Raw genomic sequence first — 22,156 nt, forward strand, 5'->3', positions numbered from 1 at the left:
GAACATTGTTCTGTACCGCATTTGTTACCTGACTGATAAGAAGCACCTTTGGGGATCATCTGCCATGATCCTGAACAGGTTATTTTTTGAGGATTTAGCTGGCTTGTCCCATTATGTTGATGTTTCAGAAATTCTTTCGAAATCTGGTGCAATCCTTATCCACATTGTTGTTCAGGTCTTACTTCTCAAGTGCAATTTGCAGGATCATACATCAGCAAACAGAATGAACTGCCGACAGCTTCTTTGGCTGAATTGTTCAATCTCTTTCACCTTATATTAGTTCATCCATTTGTGTCAAAAAATGATATTGTCAGTGAATTTTAAAAAAAATCATAAATATTATTACCAGTTTTCTCTTTGATGAATCTGGATTTCATGCCCTAGTAACTTCTTGTTCATTTCACCATTTTTATCATTACTTTTTTTTCCCCTTCAAAGGTTGGTTTTTGTACAATCCCTTTGCCAAGGCTGGGTCATTTGAATCTTCATATTGCTTCTCCCTTGTTTTAACATTGTTTTGTTCCCACAACAGAAAACCATGATCCCATTTTGCTGTATATTAACAAGCTAAACATAGACTTGTTCAAATTGCCCAAGAAAATATATGTTGGGAGGCTGAATGACAACATTCAGGTTTGGACTGAATACTGTAATCTTCATTTTTGTTTCATTCTAGCAGCTCATCAATCTTTGCATCAATCCAAGATCGGATAATGCATTTAATTTCTTTGACTGAAACCGATAACATTTGAAACAAAGCATATACAACTCTACTGAGAAAGGACAAGTCAATGAGATTAGCTATGGATTGCTTCACAGCAGAGATTCAGACCAGACATGATGAAGGTAGAATTGATGTGTTAAAAGTGTGCAGAAAAGTCCTAATTGCACAATGTGTTAGCCTTCACCAAACTGATAAAGGCATTGGTGACACTGCTAACTTTGTGAGGGCCATTTTGTAGGCACGCCAGACTTTAGGTATCTTAGGGCAGTGTTTCCTAAATGTTTTCCCTGTGATCCCATTTCAAAAAAAAAGTCTTGAAAGATGCTGTGATCCTCGAGTTCAGAACTGAGAGCGTTAGAGAACGGTGGTTTTGTAGCCAAGAAGACTGGTAAGGTGGGAGTGCAGCACAGAACAGCCATGCACCTCAGAGATACTAACTCCAGAATATCCACTTATTACACCAACTGGGGTCCTGACCTCTGCTTTGCGAACGCTGCCTTTTTTAAAATTCATTCACAGCATGTGACCATCGCTAGAAAGGCCGCATTATTTTTGTCTCTAATGTGTTCACGTGCACGCTTGTATGTATGTGTTCGCGCGTGTGTGCGTGCGTGCATGTGTATGTGTTCGTGTACGTATGTGTTCGCGTGTGTGTGTGTACGTGTGTGTGTGTACATGTGTGTGTGTGTGTGTTCATGTGCGTGTGTGTACGTGTGTGTATATTCATGTGCAGGTGTTCGTGCGCGTGTGTGTGTGCATGAGAAAGATAGGTTCCAGCTCACTAACAATCACAGCTCACTCCCTCATGTTGCCAAATATATATACTACTAGTGAGCTTACATGGTGGCCTGTACCAAGTCTGCTGCATCACCTAACGTGTGATTTCTCTGGGTTTAGGTCCTTTCCTAATACAGCAGCAGACCAAGAATGTACAAAAACCAAAGTTGCTGGAAAAGCTCAGCAGGTCTGGCAGCATCTGTGAAGAAAAAAAGTTAACGTTTCGAGTCTGGTGACCCTTCCTCAGAACACCTTCTCACAGATGTACGTGGGCAGGGATTGGACCAGGGGAGAGAAGACTGAGTCAAGGTAGGAGGAGATGAGTTCTGTGGGGCACGAGCAGGCTGAAACAATGGATCTGCCCAGACAGGTCTGTTTGTGGATTTTTGAAATGAGGTAGAAGTGAACTGTGCAGGGCTGGGAATGTATAATTCCTTTCAATCTGAAGGACTGTAGAAATGGAATATCAAAGCAGGAGTACAGCTCACTGGGCAAACACTGTGGTTCCCTGAAAATAGCTGACAATGCAATGGCAGTAGGACAATGCAATGATCATCTGATATGAAAACCAGCCCTGCTGTATCAATGTTACACCATTGCATACACCTAGCAGCTGTCGGAAGGATAGGGAGATCCTCTAGGATGTGGCTTGTTCATACCATTCAAAGCCCCACACCAAGGGTCAGAAAAAGAAGGTCCTTATGCATAAAAACTAAAACATGACAATGTTATTGCCAACGGATGACTGTAATGGAAAGCTAATCTATTGTTAGTCTCAGTTAATATCCAATATCCAAACTTTTAATTCAATTATGCCCATAATACACTACAGTACCTTTCCTTTTCCTTACAGAGAGCAAGACTACACTGGAAATTTAGCTCATTGGCTGCGGGAGATGTGAGGTCCATGTCACTCCAAGCTCTACCTTTGATAAAGGGCTAGGACTTTGAAATCTACATCTGAATGGTGACAACAACTGGAGGAACCATTTTAATCTAAATTTAGCAATTAATGTAGTTTTCTTCACAAAAAGAACCTATTGTTGAACACGTTTTTAATAAAAAGATACACAGCAAATCTGGGTCTTCATGATACAGACTACACGTAATGAATAAACATGAAGCATCTCTTTTTAAAGCATTTTGCAATGTTCTTGTTCAATTCTGAACACAGAGCAAATTAGGTGAGTGCAAATGATACATTTTCATAAGTTTGCATTTGATCCACTAAAGACCTTAGTTAATGAAATACCAAGGAGACCAGCAGCGTGACTTGCAAATTATGCATTTTCACTCCCAAGTGAAAATAGTTAATTTAAGAATCTTTGACTGGAAAATATGGAAAATAAATTTATAAAAAAAACTATGGTGTTCAGTTGCTCGTGACTCTAGTTTTCTTTGTTCTTATTCCTGTGCTTGGCTTCAGTATTACTCCCTGAATATGTGCTTCTGAAAGCTGTATCGGTAAGCACAATGAACATAAATGATTCACCCTGCATGATTCGAAGATACTTAGTAGGGATGACTCTGTGTTTGTGTCTTTGCCTCTGAGTCAGAAGATTGTCAATACAAGTCCCACTCCAGAGAGCTGTGCAAAAGATTCAGATTGACACACACAATGGTGTACCTAAAGAGCTCTGCACGATAAAATACAGCGAAAAGCTTTCATTTGTCACATTGAAATAGCACCATTTTGAATAATTTAAGCATAACGAAGAAAGAAAGACATAGCTTGAAAACAGCCCATCAGCCCTGAGCCAGCTCATCACCAACAATGATGCCCATGCTGCCATCCCCCCATCACAGCAGATCCAACCAACATTGAAATCACCAATCCTAAAGCATCATCTTTGCTGCTGGGCCGAAACTGCTCTGCCACTGCCTATGCCAGTCCCATCAACGACAGCGCTGTATCTCTCACCGCTGGGCCCACTTCGTTGATGTTGCCATGATACCGCTTTGAAGCTGCCAGCGCTGGACCCAACCAACAACGAAAATGATACCATTTTCTGCAAGATCAAGGAGAGGGGTGGTGATATGGGGCTGTGGACTCAGAAATGTCCACCTTTTTCCTCAGCTGAGGACTTCCTGCTACTTAGCCATGTTCGATCCACCTCCCGCACTTCTGCCCTCACCCTTTTCCTTCCCTCCTACAACAATGACAGGTCCCCATCGTCCTCACTCACCATCTCATCAGTATTCACATCCAAAGGATTGTAAGCCATCACCTCCAATGGGATGCCATGACCAGCGACCCTCACCTTGCCAGCATTCCACAGGGACCATTTCCCCCAGGATGCCCTGATCCACTCCTCTTTCCTTCCCAATACCTCCCCACACTCCCACGGCACCTTCCCATGCACTTGCAAAAGGTGTAAGGCCTGCCAATTTCCTTCCTTTCTCCTCACTATCCAGGGCCCCAGAAATACCTTCCAGGTGAAGCAGCGATTTACCTGTACTTCACTCAATCTAGTCTACTGTGTTTGCTGCTCAGCGTGGTCTCGACACTGGGAAGAAAAAACATACACTGGGTGGCCGCTTATAGGTGTTCTGCCCACAAAAATGACCCTGAGCTTCCAATTGCCCACCACTTCAATATATCACAGTGTTCCCACATCAACATTTCTGTTGCAGGCCTGCTGCAGTGCTCCAACATATCTAAGCACAAGCTTGAAGAACAACGTCTCATTTTCCTCTGCAGCCTCTCAGAATCAATGCCAGGTTCAATAACTTTAGAATCTGATTCCATCCTTCCATGTTTTTTTACCTACCCCCATACACAGTCCTGTTATGACATGGATTGCTTTTAGTACAGTCACCCATTCACACCTATTCGTAAACCTGTTATCGCATTATAAGTGGTTACTTTCAGGAAAGCGCACTCATTTTCTCCTACTCTTAGCTTTTATTATCACTCATTCAGCTTTTCTTCTGTCCTGGCCTGCTGTTCATAATCTCCTTGTTTACCTACCCCTTTCATATCTTTCTCTCTCTCTCTCTCTCGCTCAGCTCCATCTCCACCTACCTGCTCACCTATCCCCTTCTCCCCACCACCCTAACTTCATCTTCAGCATAAATACCACATTTTCCTAGTTGCTAATAGTACTCATGAAGAGTGACTGGACTCGAAGTGTTAACCCTGCTTTCTTCCCACAGATGCTGAGTTTCTCCAGCAATTTCCTTACCTCTTCCCTACTTCAATCTGAAGTCCCCACCTGCTTAAAGAAGACCACTAGCATCCTGGTGCCAAAGAAAACACATGCAGTATACCACAATGACTACTGCCCTGTGGCTCTGCCCTCCATAATTATGAAGTGCTTCGAGAGGTTATTCATGGCTCACATCAGCTTCAGTTTACCAATTCGCTTACCGGCGCAACACTTCACCGACAGATGCAATATCCCTGGCCCTACATTCACCCCTGGAACATCTGGATCACAAGGATACCTACATCAGCCTCCTAATTATTAACTGCAGTTCCAGCTTCAACACCGTAACTCCAAACAAACTCATCTCCAAACTCCAAGACCCAGCTCCTCCCTCTGTAACTGAATCCTTGACTTCCTGACCCACAGACTGCAATCAGTAAGAATAGATGACAACACATCCTCCACTGTAATCCTCAATACCAGTGTCCCACAAGGCTACGTACTCAGACCCCTACTGAACTCCTCATAAACTCACGAATGTGTGGCAAAATTCTGCCCCAACTCCATTTACAAGTTTGCCAATGACACCACCATTGTAGGTTGGACCTCAAACGACAACAAGACAGAGTGCAGGAAAGAGATTGAATGATTAGCAGCATGGTGTAAAGACAACAATCTCTCCACCAATGTCAGCGAAATGAAGGAGCTGGTCGTTGACTTCAGGAGGCGGAGTAGAGGGCACGTCCCTGTTTGCATCAACGGAGCTGAGGTGCAGATGGTCCAGAGCATCAAGTTCCTGGGAGTGACGATCACCAACAATCTGTCCTGGTCCATCCATGTTGACACAATGGCCAAGAAAGCACAACAACATCTCCACTTTCTTAGGAGGCTTAGGAAATTTGGCATGTCCACAAAGACTCTTACTGATTTTTATAGATGCACCATAGAAAGCATCCTATCTGGATGCATCACAGCGTCATATGGCAACTGCTCTTCTCAAGACCACAAGATACTACAGAGAGTCGTGAACACAGCCCAGTCCATCGTGCAAATGGGCCTTCCATCCATTAACTTCACCTGTACTTCCCACTCCTTTGAGAAGGCAACCAACATAATCAAAGACCCCTCACACCCCGGTTATACTCTCTTCCACCCTCTTCCATTGGGCAGAAGACACAAAAGTTTGAATACACATACAAGCAGATTCAAGAACAGCTTCTTCCCCACGGTTATCAGACGTTTGAACAGACTCTTCAAATGTTAATTTTGATCCCTCTCTCTGCATCTTCTCTGTGGCTGTAACACTGTATTCTGTACTCTGTTTTGCTATCCTGAGGCACTTTGTATGGTGCAATCTGCCTGTATAGCATGCAAAACAACATTTTTCACTGTCTCTCGGTATATGTGACAATAATAAATCAAACCAAATCTAATTTCAGTTTTTGTTTCAACTCTTCAGCATTACAGTTCTTAGTTTTATTTGCATCTTCTTTTAGTCACCCCAAATACTCCAGTGTAACATGGATGTTATTTCTGTTGGTTTACAAGTAATTGCTCACAATCTGTACATGCCTAAGCTGAAAACATTGCAGAAAAACACATGAATTTACACAAAGCCAGTCACAGTTGTAGGATAACTGAAAGGGCATGATTAAAAATGAAGCACTTTTGAAGTGTGACCCCAATGATATTGTATGGAACACAGTAGGATTTAACGTACAACCACACTTCCTGAGAGAAAGCTTTTCACAATTCAAATAATGTAATGATTTTTCCACAGTTTAAAGAGGTTCTAGTATGACATTTACAAAACATGACAATTAGGATCATTGCTAATGGTAAGAATGATAGCAGGAGCCAAAATGCAGACCACAACAAAGAAAGAAGGAAAAAGATCCTCATATAAATCAGCTCGTTAGCACAGCAAATATCTGCAAAAACATTGGATAATTTTTAAATAAACAATATAGTCAAATGGAAATTGAGGCAGTGAAATCCAGTAACAGCTTGTCAGCTTTGTATGACATTCAAAACGGCTGTTAATTGAAAAGATATTAATCTATTTCTTCTAAATGTGTTCATGCTGCCACTATTATAGCAGATGGGTATCATGTATATGACTGTTTATTAATGATAGCAACAATAATTTCAAGGTTCTTATCATGAAAGATCGATTCCTAAGCAGAAAACATACACCATTGAATTCATCCAAATACAACAAGCAGAAAGGCACTTTAGACAAATCATTCCACTCTGCTTTATCCTATAACAAGATTGGTAACGTCCTCTTTATAGCCAAGCTTATATTTGCTGCACATAACATACAATAGGGTTTTCTTTCTTCACGGCTATGCTAAAAGCTATATCAGATTTAATAGATTGCAATAGTCACTAGGAATTGTGAGTGTTGACTGTACTGCAAGGCCAACCACCACAAGCTTGTTGTTGAGACAGTTTACTGCTACCAAGTCAGTCTTAAATAAGATGTAGTTGATTGCATGGTTGCAATCGTAAGATAGACATTGTTACTCAAACTATGAGGAGACCAAGCCTTCTCTAATCAGATACAGAGAAAATACTGGAAATACTCCCCAGGCCTGGTAGCATCTGTGAAGAGAAACAAAGTCAATGTTGAGTCCAGGATGACCTTTCTTTGGAACTGATACTAAGGTGCTCTATCTTATTCCTATCCAAGGCATATGGCATAACCAGATTGAGTGAAGCTTAGTGCAGTCATCAACATTAACATTATCAAAAGCATCACCTTCTACGACATCTCCCTCCTATCCCAAGCTTTATTGCCATAAGAAAAAATTACATATCCTTGTGTGTGATGACATTTGCAACACTCCATCTCCATCCAAGTCTCTGACTGTACAAATTCAGGTTGTCTTAAGGTTTCAGAATACATCCAATCTCTTCAGACTTGGAAGATTGATGGGTCTTTGACTTGAGGGCTGTTCTTGATACAACATAGCCTGTCAAGTCTCTCTACACTGGAAGACGTTTAACCACTGGTATGTCCTTTACTAAACCAAGTAGACCGCCCCTTATCAAGAGGGCCTTTATCTCCTCAATTTTAACTGCAATGGCATTCTTTCATGTTGAATCAAGCAGTTCCTTCGTCACATCATCTGGGGGACCTTTAATTTTCTGAATTCCCTTCATTGAAGATGGCTGCTTTGTTGGAAAAGATATATTCTTTTTGCAATGTACTGAATTTCTGAGACAGGCAATTACTTCTTGACTATGTTCTGAATCTGTGGACATTGACCATCCCACCTCAGTGCTGGCTCCCATGAAACCAACCTTAATTCTCAATTTGTTGATACATCTCTGCTGAAGTACATCAACTTTTCTTCAATGGATATATTCAAATAGATTCCTTCATTTGTCCTCTGTGGTCGTTTCACTGATGAAGCCAAATTGTTCACATCCTTAATCATTCTACTTGAGGAGTCCTGCTGACTTAGTCTCTTCATTGGTACTGATATTTTTTCCTTGGAAGGCAAAGGATTGAAATATTCCCCCTAAATTTGTGTTGTTTCACTATGTCATCAAATCTAAATCTGAATCTGGTTGGACAGGTTTCACTTGAACTGTGATGGGACCAGTGTCCTGGAGAATCAAACTACTAAGGCTGCAGTGAGGGCTTTAAACTAGTTAGAGGAGGGCAGAAATGTAGGCTTGCAGCAGCATTGCAGGACAATTATTTTACTACCCATAACAAGACAAGAAATAATGGAATATATAAAGCATACAAAAAAAACGTCAGTAAATAGGAACAAAGGAGGAAACAAAAAGTAAAAGAAAAATTTAATGGCCCTTTACTTAAATATGTGTAGTGTTTGGAACAACATAAATGAATTAACAAGACAAAAAGAGATTAAAGGATATGATCTAATACCCATTACAGAGATACAGCAATAAGGAGATCAAAGCTGGGAAACAAACAATTGGGGACATGTGACCTTTCAAAAGAATAGGCAAGAAGCAAAGGGTGGCAGGGTAATGGAATAAGTACGATGGCAAGAAATGATCTTGGATTGCAAGGTGTAGAATCCATATGAGTGGAGTTAAGAAATAACAAGGGGAAGCCTACATTGGTGGGTGCATGGCACCCCTAAGAGGAGCTGCTCTGTAGGACAGAGAGTGAATGAGGATATAATGAAGATATTTAGTAAAGGCAATACATTAATCATGGGTGACTTTAATCTTCATGGACATTGTGAAAATCGAATTGGCAAAGGTAGCCATGAGGTAGAATTCAAAGAATGTATTTGGAATAACTTCCTAAAACAATATGTTGTGGATCCAACCAAGGATCACACTATTTTGAATCTAATAATGTGTAATGCAGCAAGGTTAATCAATGACCTCTGAGCAAAAGATTCCCAAGGAAACAATGACCATAATATGGTAGAATTTAGTAACCAGTTTGAGATTGAGGAAGCTGAGTTGGAAATAACTACGTCAAACTTAAATAAGGATAATTGCCCGGGAATTAGGGCAGAATTGACTGAGGTGGGCTGGGAAAGGAGTTCAGCAGCAAAGGTAGTTGATGAACAATGGCAGATGTTTAAGAAAACAGTTCATGACTTACAGCAAGGACATATCCCAGTGAGGAAGGAAGATTGTAGGAAGGAAATAAACTGACCAAAGTTAACCAAGAAGTTAGTGAACAGCTGGTTTGTGATGCAGAGTGACATCACCAGCGTGGGTTCAATACTGCACCATCTGAGGTGACCATGAATGACACTTTTTCACAACCTCTCCCCTCACCTGAGGCATGGTGACTCTTAGGTTAAACCACCACCAGTCATCTCTCTCTAATGCGAAACTATCCCTGTGGTCTGATAAGAGTACGGTGACTTTACCTTTATTTTTTGGGATAGTAACAAATTGAAATTAAAAAAACAAAAAAAAAATGGCAAACATTGATGGGAATCAGATTGGAAATGTTTTAAAAGCCAACAAAAGATGATCAAAAAATAACAGAGTGAGAAAATAAACTTTGAGTGTAAACTAGCAAGTAACACATAAACACACTGTAACAGCTTCTTTAAATGTATAAAAAGGAAAAGAGGCAACGAAGAACACAGAACCCTTAGAAAACAAAGCTGGGAAATAATAATGTGGAACTAGGAAATGGCAGAAAAATTGAATAAATACTTTGAATCAGTCTTGTGGAGAACGATATTGCAGCATTCCAAAAATATGAAATAATCAAGAGGTTAAAGTGAGTGAAAAAAGAATCACAATGGCTATCAATAGAGAAAGAAAAACACCCAGGAAACTAATGGGGCTAAAGGTCAATATGTCCCCTGAACTTGATGGGAAGCATCCTTAGATTTTAAAGGATGTAGTCATGGAAACAGTCACTTCACTCATAGGAATCTTCCCAAAAATCCTTAGATTCCGGGAAAGTTCCAATGTAACACCCATATAAAATAAAAAGACAAACAAAGCAGGTAATATAGGCCAGTTATTTTAACATTTCATTTATTGGCAAAAGGAGAGTAGATCATAAAGATTGTAAAGCATAGCATTTAGAAACACATAATAAAATCAAACACAGCCAGCATAGCTTCACGCCTGACAAATTCATTCCAGTCTTTTAAGGAGATCAGAATCACAAAACTGTTATGGCACTGAAGGAGTCCTTTGGCCCATCATGTCTACAACAGCTCTTCAAACGAGCATCATTACCTTGTGTCAATCTCCTGAATTTCACATTTCCTTGCATACTATCTCTACCCAAATGATCATCTAATGCCATCTTGGATATTTCATTTGAACTTGCCTCGACTACATTTCCAGGCAGTGCATTCCATACCCTAACTACTCAATGTATGTAAATGACTTTTTCAATATCACCTCGGTTTCATTGGCACCTCATTTTAAAACTATACTCCCTATTTCTTTTCCTTTGTATGTGCAGGAACATTATCCTTATGCACTCTATCCAGCCTGCTCATGAGTGTGAAAACCTCTGTCAAATCTCCTCTCAGATTTCTCCTCTCCAATGAGAGAAGAACCTCTTCAATCTATCCTCATAATAAAGTTTCTCATTCCTGGAACCATTCTTGCAAATCGCTTCTGCACTCTCTCCAACACACTCACTATCATGTGATACCTGTTACTGGACATGATACTCCGGCTGAGGTTTCACAATTGTCTCATAAAAGTTCAATATCACATCCTTGCTCTTTTACTTTATTCTCTTACTAAGAAAGCTGAGGACACCATATTCTCGATTAAGTGCTCTCTCCACATGTCCTACTACCTTCAATCATCTGTGCACATATACACCCAGATCCCTTTTCTCCTCCACCCCTTATAGAATTTTATGTTGTCTTTCAATGCCCTTCCAACTAAAATGCATCAGCTCATACTTCCCTGCATTGAAATTCATTTGTCACCTGTCCACCCACTCCATCAATTTGTCAATGTCCTTTTGGAATTCCACACTGTACTACTCACATTCTGCTGTTCTTCCAAGTTTTGTGTCATCTGCAACCTTTGAAATTTTCACCTGCACATCAAGATCCAGATCATTAAGATACATCACGAAAGCACCAGTCCCAATACTGACCCGTGGGGCATTCAACTACAGACCTTCCTCCCGCCTCACATGCATTTTTTTCCATTCATTTGTGGGATGCGCGTATCACTGGCTGAACCAGCATTTCTTGCCCATCCCTAGTTGCCCTTGAGAAGGTGGTGGTGAGCTGCCTCCTTGAACCGCTACAGTCCTCCTGTTGTGGGTTGACCCATTATGCCATTAGGGAGGGAATTCCAGGATTTTGACCCAGCGACAGTGAAGGAATGATGATATATTTCCAAGTCAGGGTGGTGAGTGGTTTGGAAGGGAATTTGAAGGTGGTGGTGTTCCCATATGTCTACTGCCCTTGTCCTTCTAGATGGAAGTGGTCGTGGATTTGGAAGGTGCTGTCTGAGGATCTTTGGTGAATTTGGGCAGTGCATCTTGTAAATAGTACACACTGCTATTACTGAGCATCAGTGATGGAGGGAGTTAATGTTTGTGGATGTAGTGCCAATCAAGCGGGCTGCTTTGTCCTGGATGGTGTCAAGCTTCTTGAGTGTTGTTGGGGCTGCACTCATCCAGGCAAGTGGGGAGTATCTCATCACACTCCTGACTTGTGCCTTGTAGATGGTGGACAGGATTTTGAGGAGTCAGGAGGTGAGTTACTCGCCGCAGTATTCCCAGCTTCTGGCCTTTTCTTGTAGCCACTGTATTAATGTGGTGAATCCCGTTGAGTTTCTGGTCAACAGTAACCCCCAGGATGTTGACAGTGGGGGATTCAGTGATGGTAACACCATTGAATGTCAAGAGGTGATGGTTAGATTGTCTCTTATTGGTGATGGTCACAGGCTGGCATTTGTGTGCTACAAATGTCACCTGCCACTCGTCAGCTCATGCCTGGACATTGTCCAGATCTTGTTGCATTTGAACACAGAGTGCCTCAGTACCTGAGGAGTGGCGAATGGTGCTGGACATTGTGCAATCATCGGTGAACATCCCCACTTCTGACCTTATGATGAGGGAAGGTCAATGATGAAGCAGCTGAAGATGGTTGAGCCTAGGACGCTACCCTGAGGAACTCCTGCAGAGATGTCCTGGAGCTGAGATGACTGACCTCCAACAACCACGACCATTTTCCTATGTGTCAGGTATGATTCTAACCACTGGAGAGTTTGCCCCCGATACCCATTGATTCCAGTTTTGCTAGGGCTCCTTGATGCCACAGTTGGTCGAATGCAACCTTGATATCAAGGGTCGTCACTCTCACCTCACCTCTGGAATTCAGCTCTGTTGTCCATGTTTGAACAAAGGCTATAATGAGGTCAGGAGCTGAGTGGCCCTGGCGGAACCCAAACTGGGCGTCACTGAGCAGGTTATTGCTGAGCAGGTGCTGCTTAATAGCGCTGTTGATGATACCTTCCGTCACTTTACTGTTGATTGAGAGGAGACTGATGGGGCGGTAATGGGCCGGGTTGGATTTGTCCTGCTTTTTGTGTACAGGACACACTTGGGAAACTTTCCACATTGTTGGGTAGATGCCAGTGTTGTAACTGTACTGGAACAGCTTGGCTAGGGGAGCGGCAAGTTCTGGAGCACAAGTCTTCAGTACTATTGCAGGTACGTTGTCAGGGCCGGTAGTCTTTGCAGTTTCCAGGGTCTCTAACCGTTCCTTGATGTCACATGGAGTGAATCGAATTGGCTGAAGACTGGTATCTGAAATGCTGGGGATCACTGAAGGAGGCCGAAATGGATCATCCACTCGGCATTTCTGGCTGAAGATTGCTGCGAATGCCTCAGCCTTATCTTTTGCGCTGATATGCTGGGCTCTTCCATCATTGAGGATGGGGATATTTGTGGAGCCTCCTTCTCCAGTTAATTGTTTAATTGTCCACCATCATTCACACTGGATGTGGCAGGACTGCAGAGCTTAGGTCTGATCCGTTGGTTGTGGGATCGCTTAGCTCTATCTATCACTTGCCATTTCTGCTGTTTGACATGTAAGTAGTCCTGTTTGGTGGCTTTACCAGGTTGATACCTCATCTTCAGGTATGCCTGATGCTGCTCCTGGCATGCCCTCCTGCACTCTCCATTGAACCAGGGTTGATTCCCTGGCTTGATGGTAATGGTTAAGTGGAAAATTTGTCAGGCCATGAGGTAACAGATTGTGCTGGAATACAATTCTGCTGCTGTTGATGGCCCACAGCACCTCATGGATGCCTAGTCTTGAGTTGCTAGATCTGTGCGAAGTCTGTCCCATTTAGCACGGTGATAGTGCCACACAACACGATGGAGGTTGTTCTCAATGTGAAGACGGGACTTTGTCTCCACAAGGACTGTGCGATGGTCACTCTTACTGATACTGTCATGGACAGATGCAACTGCAGCTGGCAGATTGGTAAGGATGATTTTAAGTATGTTTTTCCCTCTTGTTGGTTCCTTCACCACCTGCCACAGACCCAGTCTAGCAGCTACATCCTTTAGGACCCGACCAGCTCGATCTGTAGTACTGCTGCTGAGCCACTCTTGGTGATGGACATTGAGATCCCCCACCCAAAGTACATTTTGTGCCCTTGCCATCCCCAGTGCTTCCTCCAAGAGTTGCTCAACATTCAGGAGTACTGATTCATCAGCTGAGGGAGGATGGTACGTGGTAATCAGCAGGAGGTTTCTTTGCCCATATTCAACCTGAAGCCATGAGACTTCATGGGGTCCGGAGTCAATGTTGAGGCCTCCCAAAGCAACTCCTTTCTGACTGTATACCACTGTGCAACCACCTCTGCTGGGTCTGTCCTGACGGTGGGACAGGACATATCCAGGGATGGTGTCTGGGACATTGTCTGTCAGGTATGATTCTGTGATTATGAATATGTCAAACTTTTGCTTAACTAGTCTGTGAGACAGCTCTCCCAATTTTGGAACAAGCCCCCAGATGTTAGCAAGGAGGACTTTGCAGGGTCAACAGGGCTGTTTCCGCTGTTGAATTTTCCGGTGACTAGGTTGATGCCAGGTGATCCATCTTGTTTCACTTCTTTGAGACTTTGTAGTGATTAGTGCAATTGAATGGCTTGCTAGGCCATTTCAGAGGGCAGTTAAGAGTCAGCCACATTGCTGTGGGTCTGGAGTCACATATAGGCCAGACCAGGTGAGGATGGCAGATTTCTTTCCCTGAAGAGCATTAGTGAACGAGATGGGTTTTTCCAACAATTGGCAATGATTTCATGGTCATCATTAGATTCTTAATTCCGGATTTCTTTTTATTGATTTCAAGTTCCGCTATCTGCTGTGGTGGGATTTGAACCCTGATCCCCTGAACATTAGCTGGTTTTCTGGATTAACAGTTTCCTGATAGTACCACTAGGCCATCGCCTACTCCATTGACTGTTACTTGCTGCTTCATATCAATTAGTCTATTTTGTAACCATGTTGTTACCGTCCCTTTAATACCATAGCTTATTACTTTTCTCACAAGCCTGTTGCATTGTACTCTGTTGAACACCTTCTGAAAGTCCATATATACCACATCAACAGCATTATCATCATTGAGCCTCTCTGTTATCCCTTCAAAAATTCCAGCAAGTTCACCAAATACAATTTCCTCTTTAGAAATCCCCTCTAATGCTTTTCCACCCTTTCTGTGTAACTACTATTTCTATACAGTGGAATTGTTTCTCAAAGCTTCTGCATCATTGAAATTAAACTGACTGCTCTATCATTGCTGGGTTTATCCTTACAACTTCCTTGAATAAGGCCATTATATTGGCAATTTTCCAGTTTTCAGGCACCTTCTTCATGTCTCGGGAAGTCTGAAAGGTTATGGCCAGGGCCCCTCCAATTTCTACACTCACTTCCTTCAAAATCCTTTGATGCATCCCATCAGCTCCTGGGTTCCTTGTCAACTTTAAGCATAATAAGCAGTATAAATAAATAGGTAACCATAGATATAATATACAAAAACAAAAACAGAAATTGCTGCAAAAGTTCAGCAGGTTTGGCAGCATCTATGGAGAGAAATCAGAATTAACGTTTCGGGTCCAGTGACCTTTCCTCAGAATGGTACCTCAGAACTTTTCCTCAGTAGATACAATATACTTGAACTTCCATTCAGTAAGGTACTGCATATAAAGCTCCATAATAAGATAAAAGCCATGGTAGCATATTAGCACGGATAAAGCATTTTCCAATTATTCGAAGATAGAGAGTTGAGAATAAAAGGGGGCATTTTAAGGTTGGCAACCTTTAACTAGCAAAGTGCTGCTAGTGTTGGGGAGGGTCAAATGATTTACAACATACATTAATGATTTGGATGATGGAAGTAACTGTGCCATTACCAAGTTTGCAGATGACACAAAAATAGGAATGCAAGCACTGAGAATGACACACTTTGCCAAGGGAGAAAAACAGGTTAAGTGACAGGGCAAAAACTTGTATGATGAGATAAAATGTAGAACAATGTGAGGTTATGCACTTTGGCAGCAAGAATAGAATAGCTGAATATTACTTATTAATGTGGAAGGACTGCAAAAAACTGCAGCACAGAGAAATTTGGGGGTTCTATTCCATGAATCACACAGGATGCACAGGACAGAGGGTGAGCAAATATACAGACCTGGTCTTTATTCAAAGTGAATGGTGTATAAAAATAGGAAGGTCTTGCTGACATTATACAAAACAGTAGTCAGACCACAGCTGGAATACAGTAAACAGTTTCCATCCCCGTAACTCGAGAAAGGCATACTGCCATTGGAGGCAGTCCAAAGAAGGTTCACTAAATTGATCCCGCGTATAGAGGGATTTTCATACGAGGAAAGGTTGAGTGGGTTGGGCTTGTACTCATTGGATTTCAGAAGAATGAGGGAGACTTATTGAAATGTAAAATTCCTTGGAGGCTTCATAGGGTAGGTGGGGAGAGACTGTTTACCCTTGAGGGCAGGTCTAGCATCTGAGGCTAAAGTAGGAAAGTGGAGCTGAGGATTAACAGATCAGCCTACTTTATCAACGTAACCATTGATTCCCTTAATGTTAGAAATCTGTTGATCTCAGCCTTGAATATATTTAACATTCCAGCCTCTAGGAACGTCTGCTGTAAAGAGTCCCACAAATTCACTACCACCAGATAGAAAAATAATTCCTCCTTGCCCCTAGCCTACTACTGGCAATCCCTCTCTCTGATATAATAGCCTCAGGTCCTAGACCTGCCCTCAAGGGTAAACAGTCAACCCAATTGAATGGTAGAGCAGACACATTGGGTTGAATGGGCTACTCCTGCTCCTACATCTTATGGTTTATGCTACTATACTTTATTCACCTGGCTGGGTTAGTGCCTGAACCATTTCAGTTACAAATTGATGAGTGAACTCCAAATGGTTGTACCAGTCATTTTTTTTTCTCCTCATCTACATCTTCTTGCAAACTTTGCTGGGTTTTGTCATCTGAATTTTCATCAGTGATGATAGAAAGAGAAAACATTTCTGCCAATCCTCTGTGGTCTCAGGTTTCCATCCTGCTGATAGTATTAAAATCTCTTCTTAAGCTAATGTAGGTAACTTCTGGAATTCTGGCTTCCTTTTGCATTCAGCCATGAGTCCAGGAGGCCCAATTAAATCTTTTATCTATTGTCACATGACCAGTTGTTTCATAATCGTTTGCTCCTGGGCCAGATGTTCCTTGACTGGCTTGTCTTTGGATGATCTTGCCATAACTTGGGTCTGTCTTGACCTGTTCACCATTCATTGTAACTTGTTGAGCTTCCTCTGCTGCTTCAGGAATATTGAGGTCAAGATATGAGTGTTTGATTAAGAGTCAGCTTTCTTGATTATGAATGTATATACATTCCCTACGATCTTACCTCTTTGTGTTACAAGGTTCCTTGTAGCATTCCTTTCATCTTAAGAGCTTTTCCACCTGGACTGTGTAATTTTATCTCAGTAGACTGTAACCCCTATTTTTTTTCACCCATGCTAAATGACCTGAAATGATAGTTACACTCGCCCCTGTGTCAAGCTTAAAGTTAATGAGATATCCGCTGACATAAATAGGTTCTCTCAAACTCAAGTTAGTTCGATCACCAATGTGCCTGAGCAATGCATTGGGCATTTTTTTTCTAATGCCAATGACTCTATCACAATAAAACTTTAGTATGAATAGCCAGTTCACTTCTGCTGCTCTGCAGTGTAACCTACTTTGACACATTTTCTGGATGTGACATATCATTTTACAGATATTGTATTCTTTGTTAATAACCAAGCACTGCTTGTGCATGATGTCTTCTTGTCTACAGCACTGACAGAGATTCTTAATTCCTGGTATTTGACCTACACCTTGTGCTAGTTTGTCACATACATCTTTAGGATCTTTATACTTGATTGAATTCTGTTGCACTCCTATAATATGTTGTTCTTTTCTCAGGATTTCTGTGTGATTTTTCTTACTTTCTGCTTCTAGTACAACCTGAATAAACTTACTCTAAAATCAAATCTTCTTTGGACTGTAATTAATCTTACATTGTTAATTCCAACAACAATTCTGTCTCCTATGAATTCTGATTTCAAAGCTCCATAGTCACACTTTCATGCAGACTTGAAGAGATCATTAATGAAATAATTTACAGTTTGATCTGGATGCTGAACTCTTCTGTTAAATCTTTGAAAAATTCCATTTGTTTGCAGCTTAAGGTAATTAGTAAAAGCTTCTAAAACTCCGTCAAAAATATCAATGACTTCTTTCATGTTTCGAACAGTCAAAACTTCTTCAGCAGCAGGTCCTATTAAACTCAGTAGTGTACTTGTGTTCAGCTTGTAACTTATTCTCCAGCTTGGACGCAATTCTATAATTTAAGAACTGTTTTCTCCAAGATGTCCAAGCCTGTGTTCAATTTGGATCTGTCTCTGGCGTTAAGTCTTACTGGTAACATTATTTCTGCTCTCACTTCTTCCTCATATCATTATCTATTCTTTTCTTCTCAAAGCTTCATAATTCTGCAGTGTCTCAATGCTGCTTCACTCTGTTTGCCTGGCAAACTTTTAAATCTGAGGCATAGCAATGTTGGTTTATTTTTCTTGTTCTAAAGCTTTAAATTCTATAACCTAACAAAGGTACTACACACTGAGGTTTCCCCTGTGCTTTTATAGACAAAAAGGAAGCTTCCTGCCATCTGTGTGCAAAATGGAATTTCCCCGCATTTTCACAGGCAAAATGAACAATTTCCTGCTTTTCACAGCCCTATTAAAAAATCTCTTCTTTCCCATAACTTTCCTGATGCCAGAGGCTTTAAGAAATATTTTCTTACCTGAACTGCACTTCACATAACAGAAATTTTACTATTATTACTGTTTCAATTATCTCATTTTCTTCTGTTAGACCATGTTTAAGACTTTAAAGTGTCCCTCAAATCACCTTGGTTCTGAATTTATGTCATTACCGGGGCTGAAACCTCAGCTTAATTTAACGCTATGGCCCTTCACTCCCCCGCTGAAACGGTGCCTCATGGTATCTCCTTGCTACAGTGACAACACTTGTTGTGAACTGTAATTACTCCTTTTTTTTCAACTTCTAATTTTCTTAGCCCATTTTGTGCCCATTAATTTAATGATTTCCCTTTGTCCAACAGGGATTTGTTTAAGGAGCAAATTACTGCAGTTGCTGGAATCTGTACTGAAAACAACAAATGCTGGAGATCACAGTGTGTCAGGCAGAATCCATGGAGAGAGAGAGCAAGCTAACGTTTTGAGTCTAGATGTAGAGTCATCTAGACTCGAAACATGAGCTTGCTCTCTCTCCATGGATGCTGCCTGACCCACTGTGATCTCCAGCATTTGTTGCTTTCAGTAGGGATTTGTTTAACTTTACTCATGGAGCCCTGATGCCCATTCACTTCATAGCTGAACCTCTAATGGGACTGTTCCAATAGATTTCACTTCCCAATAGAATATGGAACTGCCAGTTGTGACTAGCTCACACTTGTGCTTCCTACCAGGTCTGAAGCAAATGTTTGATCATTAAGTGCGGCTGATCTTTCCAGTAGTTTGTCTGCAGACTGCTTCGTTGTTCAGCTGTTGCAGATGCCCATTGTTCATATGAGTGTTCCTTAGAGCCGTAAAGTTTTAAAGGCTGCCTGCTCAGTACTGTCCCTGGAACTCTGCAATTCCACTTGGATGTTCACTGACATTTTCATAAATGTTACTTTGTGGTATTAAATGATAATACCAACCACTATTGTACAGTGCACCTAAATCAAATTCCAATATGCATGCCCGATCACCAAGTTGTGAGTTTTGAGACGCCAACCATTACCAGCTTCTGGTTGGTGTAATTTGCTACCAGCAAGTCAGTCTTAATAAGAAGGGGTACCTAAACAAGATTAGTTTATTGCATGATAGCAGTCAGGTACAAATTACATTAGTAGGCTAGGCATTGTTACTTAGACTATGAGGAAACCCAGGATATAGGTCTTTACTCCAACAGATCCAAGCTATTCTGCATTGTTCCCATGCAGGTCAGTAGGATATCATCAGAATGGGTTGAGCTTAATGTGGTCTCCAACTTTAGCCCTTTCAGAATCATTATTTCATTAACTAGCTTCCTGATTGGCAGTTCTACAATTTTAGTTAGGAAGCAGAAAGCATATCGCAGAAGATATAAATAAAACAGCACAAGATAGATGTTGTAAATGTTATCACTTACCTCTTCAAGGACGTCAGCTAGTTTGCTGAGTATTTCCTCTGAAAGGTTCTGGAATGTTGGAACACTGTGGAATAGAAACATACTTCATAAAGAAGAGAAACTACCATTATCCAGAAGGAAACATGACACATCAAACCTAACTATTGCTCGATATCAGCAAAGTACTGATAGAAAGCATAAAGAAGTAGGTGGATTTACAAAATAAGACATGGGTATAGAATTAGGTCTTTCAATCCAACAAGTCTGCTTTGCTGTTCAATGAGATCATAGCTGATCTGATAATGCTCAACTCCACTTTCCTGCCTTTTCTACAAAACCTTCACTTCCTTTACTGATTCAAAATCTGTATCTCAACCTTCAATGTATGTAATGACCCAGCCCACTGTGGTTAATAATTCCACAGATTTACTACTCTCTGAGAGAAGAAATTCCTCCGCATCTCTCTTAATGGATGACCCCTTTCTCTGAGACTATGCCCTTTGGTCCTAGGAGAAACAACTTCTTAGTATCTACTCTGTCAAGCCCTCTAAGAATCTTATATGTTTCAATAAAGTCGCCTCTCATTCTTCTACACTCCAATGAATACAAGCCCAACTTACTTCAACCTTCCTCATTAGAAAATCCTTCCATACCCATGATCAGCTGAGTGAAAATGTTCTGGACTACTTCTGATGCTAGTACATATTTGCTTAGATAAGTTGTGGTCGAATTAGTGCCTTTTATAGTTTTAGCAAGGCTTCTCCACTTTTATACTCCATTCCCTCTGAAAAAAAGGCAAAACCTCCGTTTGTCTCCTCTGATACCGACTGAACTTGTACGCTAGTTTTCTGTGATGCGTCCGCAAGGATACCCAAAATGCTGTGCTGTGGCTTTCTGCATTCTTTCCCCATGCAATAACATTCAGCTCTTCTATTCTTCTTGCCCAAGTGTATAGCCTCACATTTTGCCACATTATATGCCATCTGCCAAACTTTTGCCTACTCACTCAACCAGTCTACATCCAACTGTGGACTCATTGTGTCGTTCTCTCTACTTCCCTTGTCACCTATTTGCATAACATCTGCAAATTTGATGATAAAACATTCACTTCCCTCATTCAAGTCATTAATATATATTGCAAATAATTGTAGCCTCACCACCAATCCCTGTAGCACTCCACCAGTTACAAGTAACCATCCTGAAAATGCCCCAAACCCCATCCTTATCCCAGCTGTCTGCTATTAGCTAGCCAATCCTCTATCCATGCTGATATGCTAACGTCCGCACCATGGGCTCTTTTCAAGTCACCTTTTGTGTGATAGCCTATCAAATACCTTTTGGAAATTCAACCATTACATCTGCTGGTTTCAGCTTGATTGTTAATCCCTCAAAAAACTAATTTTTTTCAGGCATGACCGAAAAAGGACAGCACAGGGCTCAGTGGTTAGCATTGCTACCTCACAGCATCAGGGACCTGGGTTTGATTCCACCGTTGGGCAATTGTCTGTGTAGAGTTTGCACATTCTCCCTGTGTCTGCGTGGGCTTCCAGTGGGTGCTGTGGTTTCCTCCCACAGTCCAAAGATGTGCAGGCAAGGTGGATTGGCCATGCTGAATTGCCAATAATGTCTAGGGATGTATAGTCTAAGTGGATTAGCCATAGAAAATGCAGGGTTATAGGGATAGGGTGGAGGGAGGTTTAGGTCTGGGTGGGATGCTCTTTGGAGGGTCGGTGTAGACTTGATGGGCTGAATGGCCTGCTACACTATAGAGATTCTATAATTCTATTTCAACATATATTTCTAAGTACACTGCTATTATATCCTTTATAATAAACGTTAGCAATTCCCAGCTGCAGATGTTCAGCTAACTGATCAACAGTTACATCTGAGACAACAAGGTGCAGGGCTGGATGAACACAGCAGGCCAAGCAGCATCATAGGAGCAGAGAGGCTGACGTTTCGGGCCTAGACCCTTCATCAGAAAAGGGGGAGGGGAGGGGCGTTCTCAAATAAATACGGAGAGAATGGGAGGCGAATAGAAGATGGATAGAGGAGAGGATAGGTGGAGAGGAAACAAACAGGTCGAAGAGGCAGGGATGGGGCCAGTAAAGGTGAGTGTAGGTGGGGAGTTAGGAAGGGGATAGGTCAGTCCAGGGAGGACGGACAGGTCAAGGGGGCGGGATGAGGTTGGTCGGTAGGAGATGGAGGTGCGGCTTGAGGTGGGAGGAGGGGATAGGTGGGAGGAAGAACAGGTTAGGGAGGCAGGGACGAGCTGGACTGGTTTTGGAATGCGGTAGGGGG

The 22,156-nt window shown here is 41.7% G+C and overlaps 1 protein-coding gene across 1 annotated transcript in view; it reads right to left on the reverse strand.

Annotated features, from left to right (window-relative positions):
• LOC109930658 (cGMP-dependent protein kinase 1) overlaps positions 1–22,156 on the reverse strand; it is a 483,442-nt gene that overhangs the window by 179,435 nt on the left and 281,851 nt on the right. Inside the window, exon 4 of the mRNA XM_048608956.1 lies at positions 19,877–19,940. Coding sequence (XP_048464913.1) covers positions 19,877–19,940 — 64 coding nt within the window. The remainder of the gene's footprint in view (positions 1–19,876; positions 19,941–22,156) is intronic.

Source organism: Rhincodon typus, chromosome 20 (assembly GCF_021869965.1).
Source record: "Rhincodon typus isolate 14 chromosome 20, sRhiTyp1.1, whole genome shotgun sequence".
NCBI classification, from domain to species: domain Eukaryota; kingdom Metazoa; phylum Chordata; class Chondrichthyes; order Orectolobiformes; family Rhincodontidae; genus Rhincodon; species Rhincodon typus.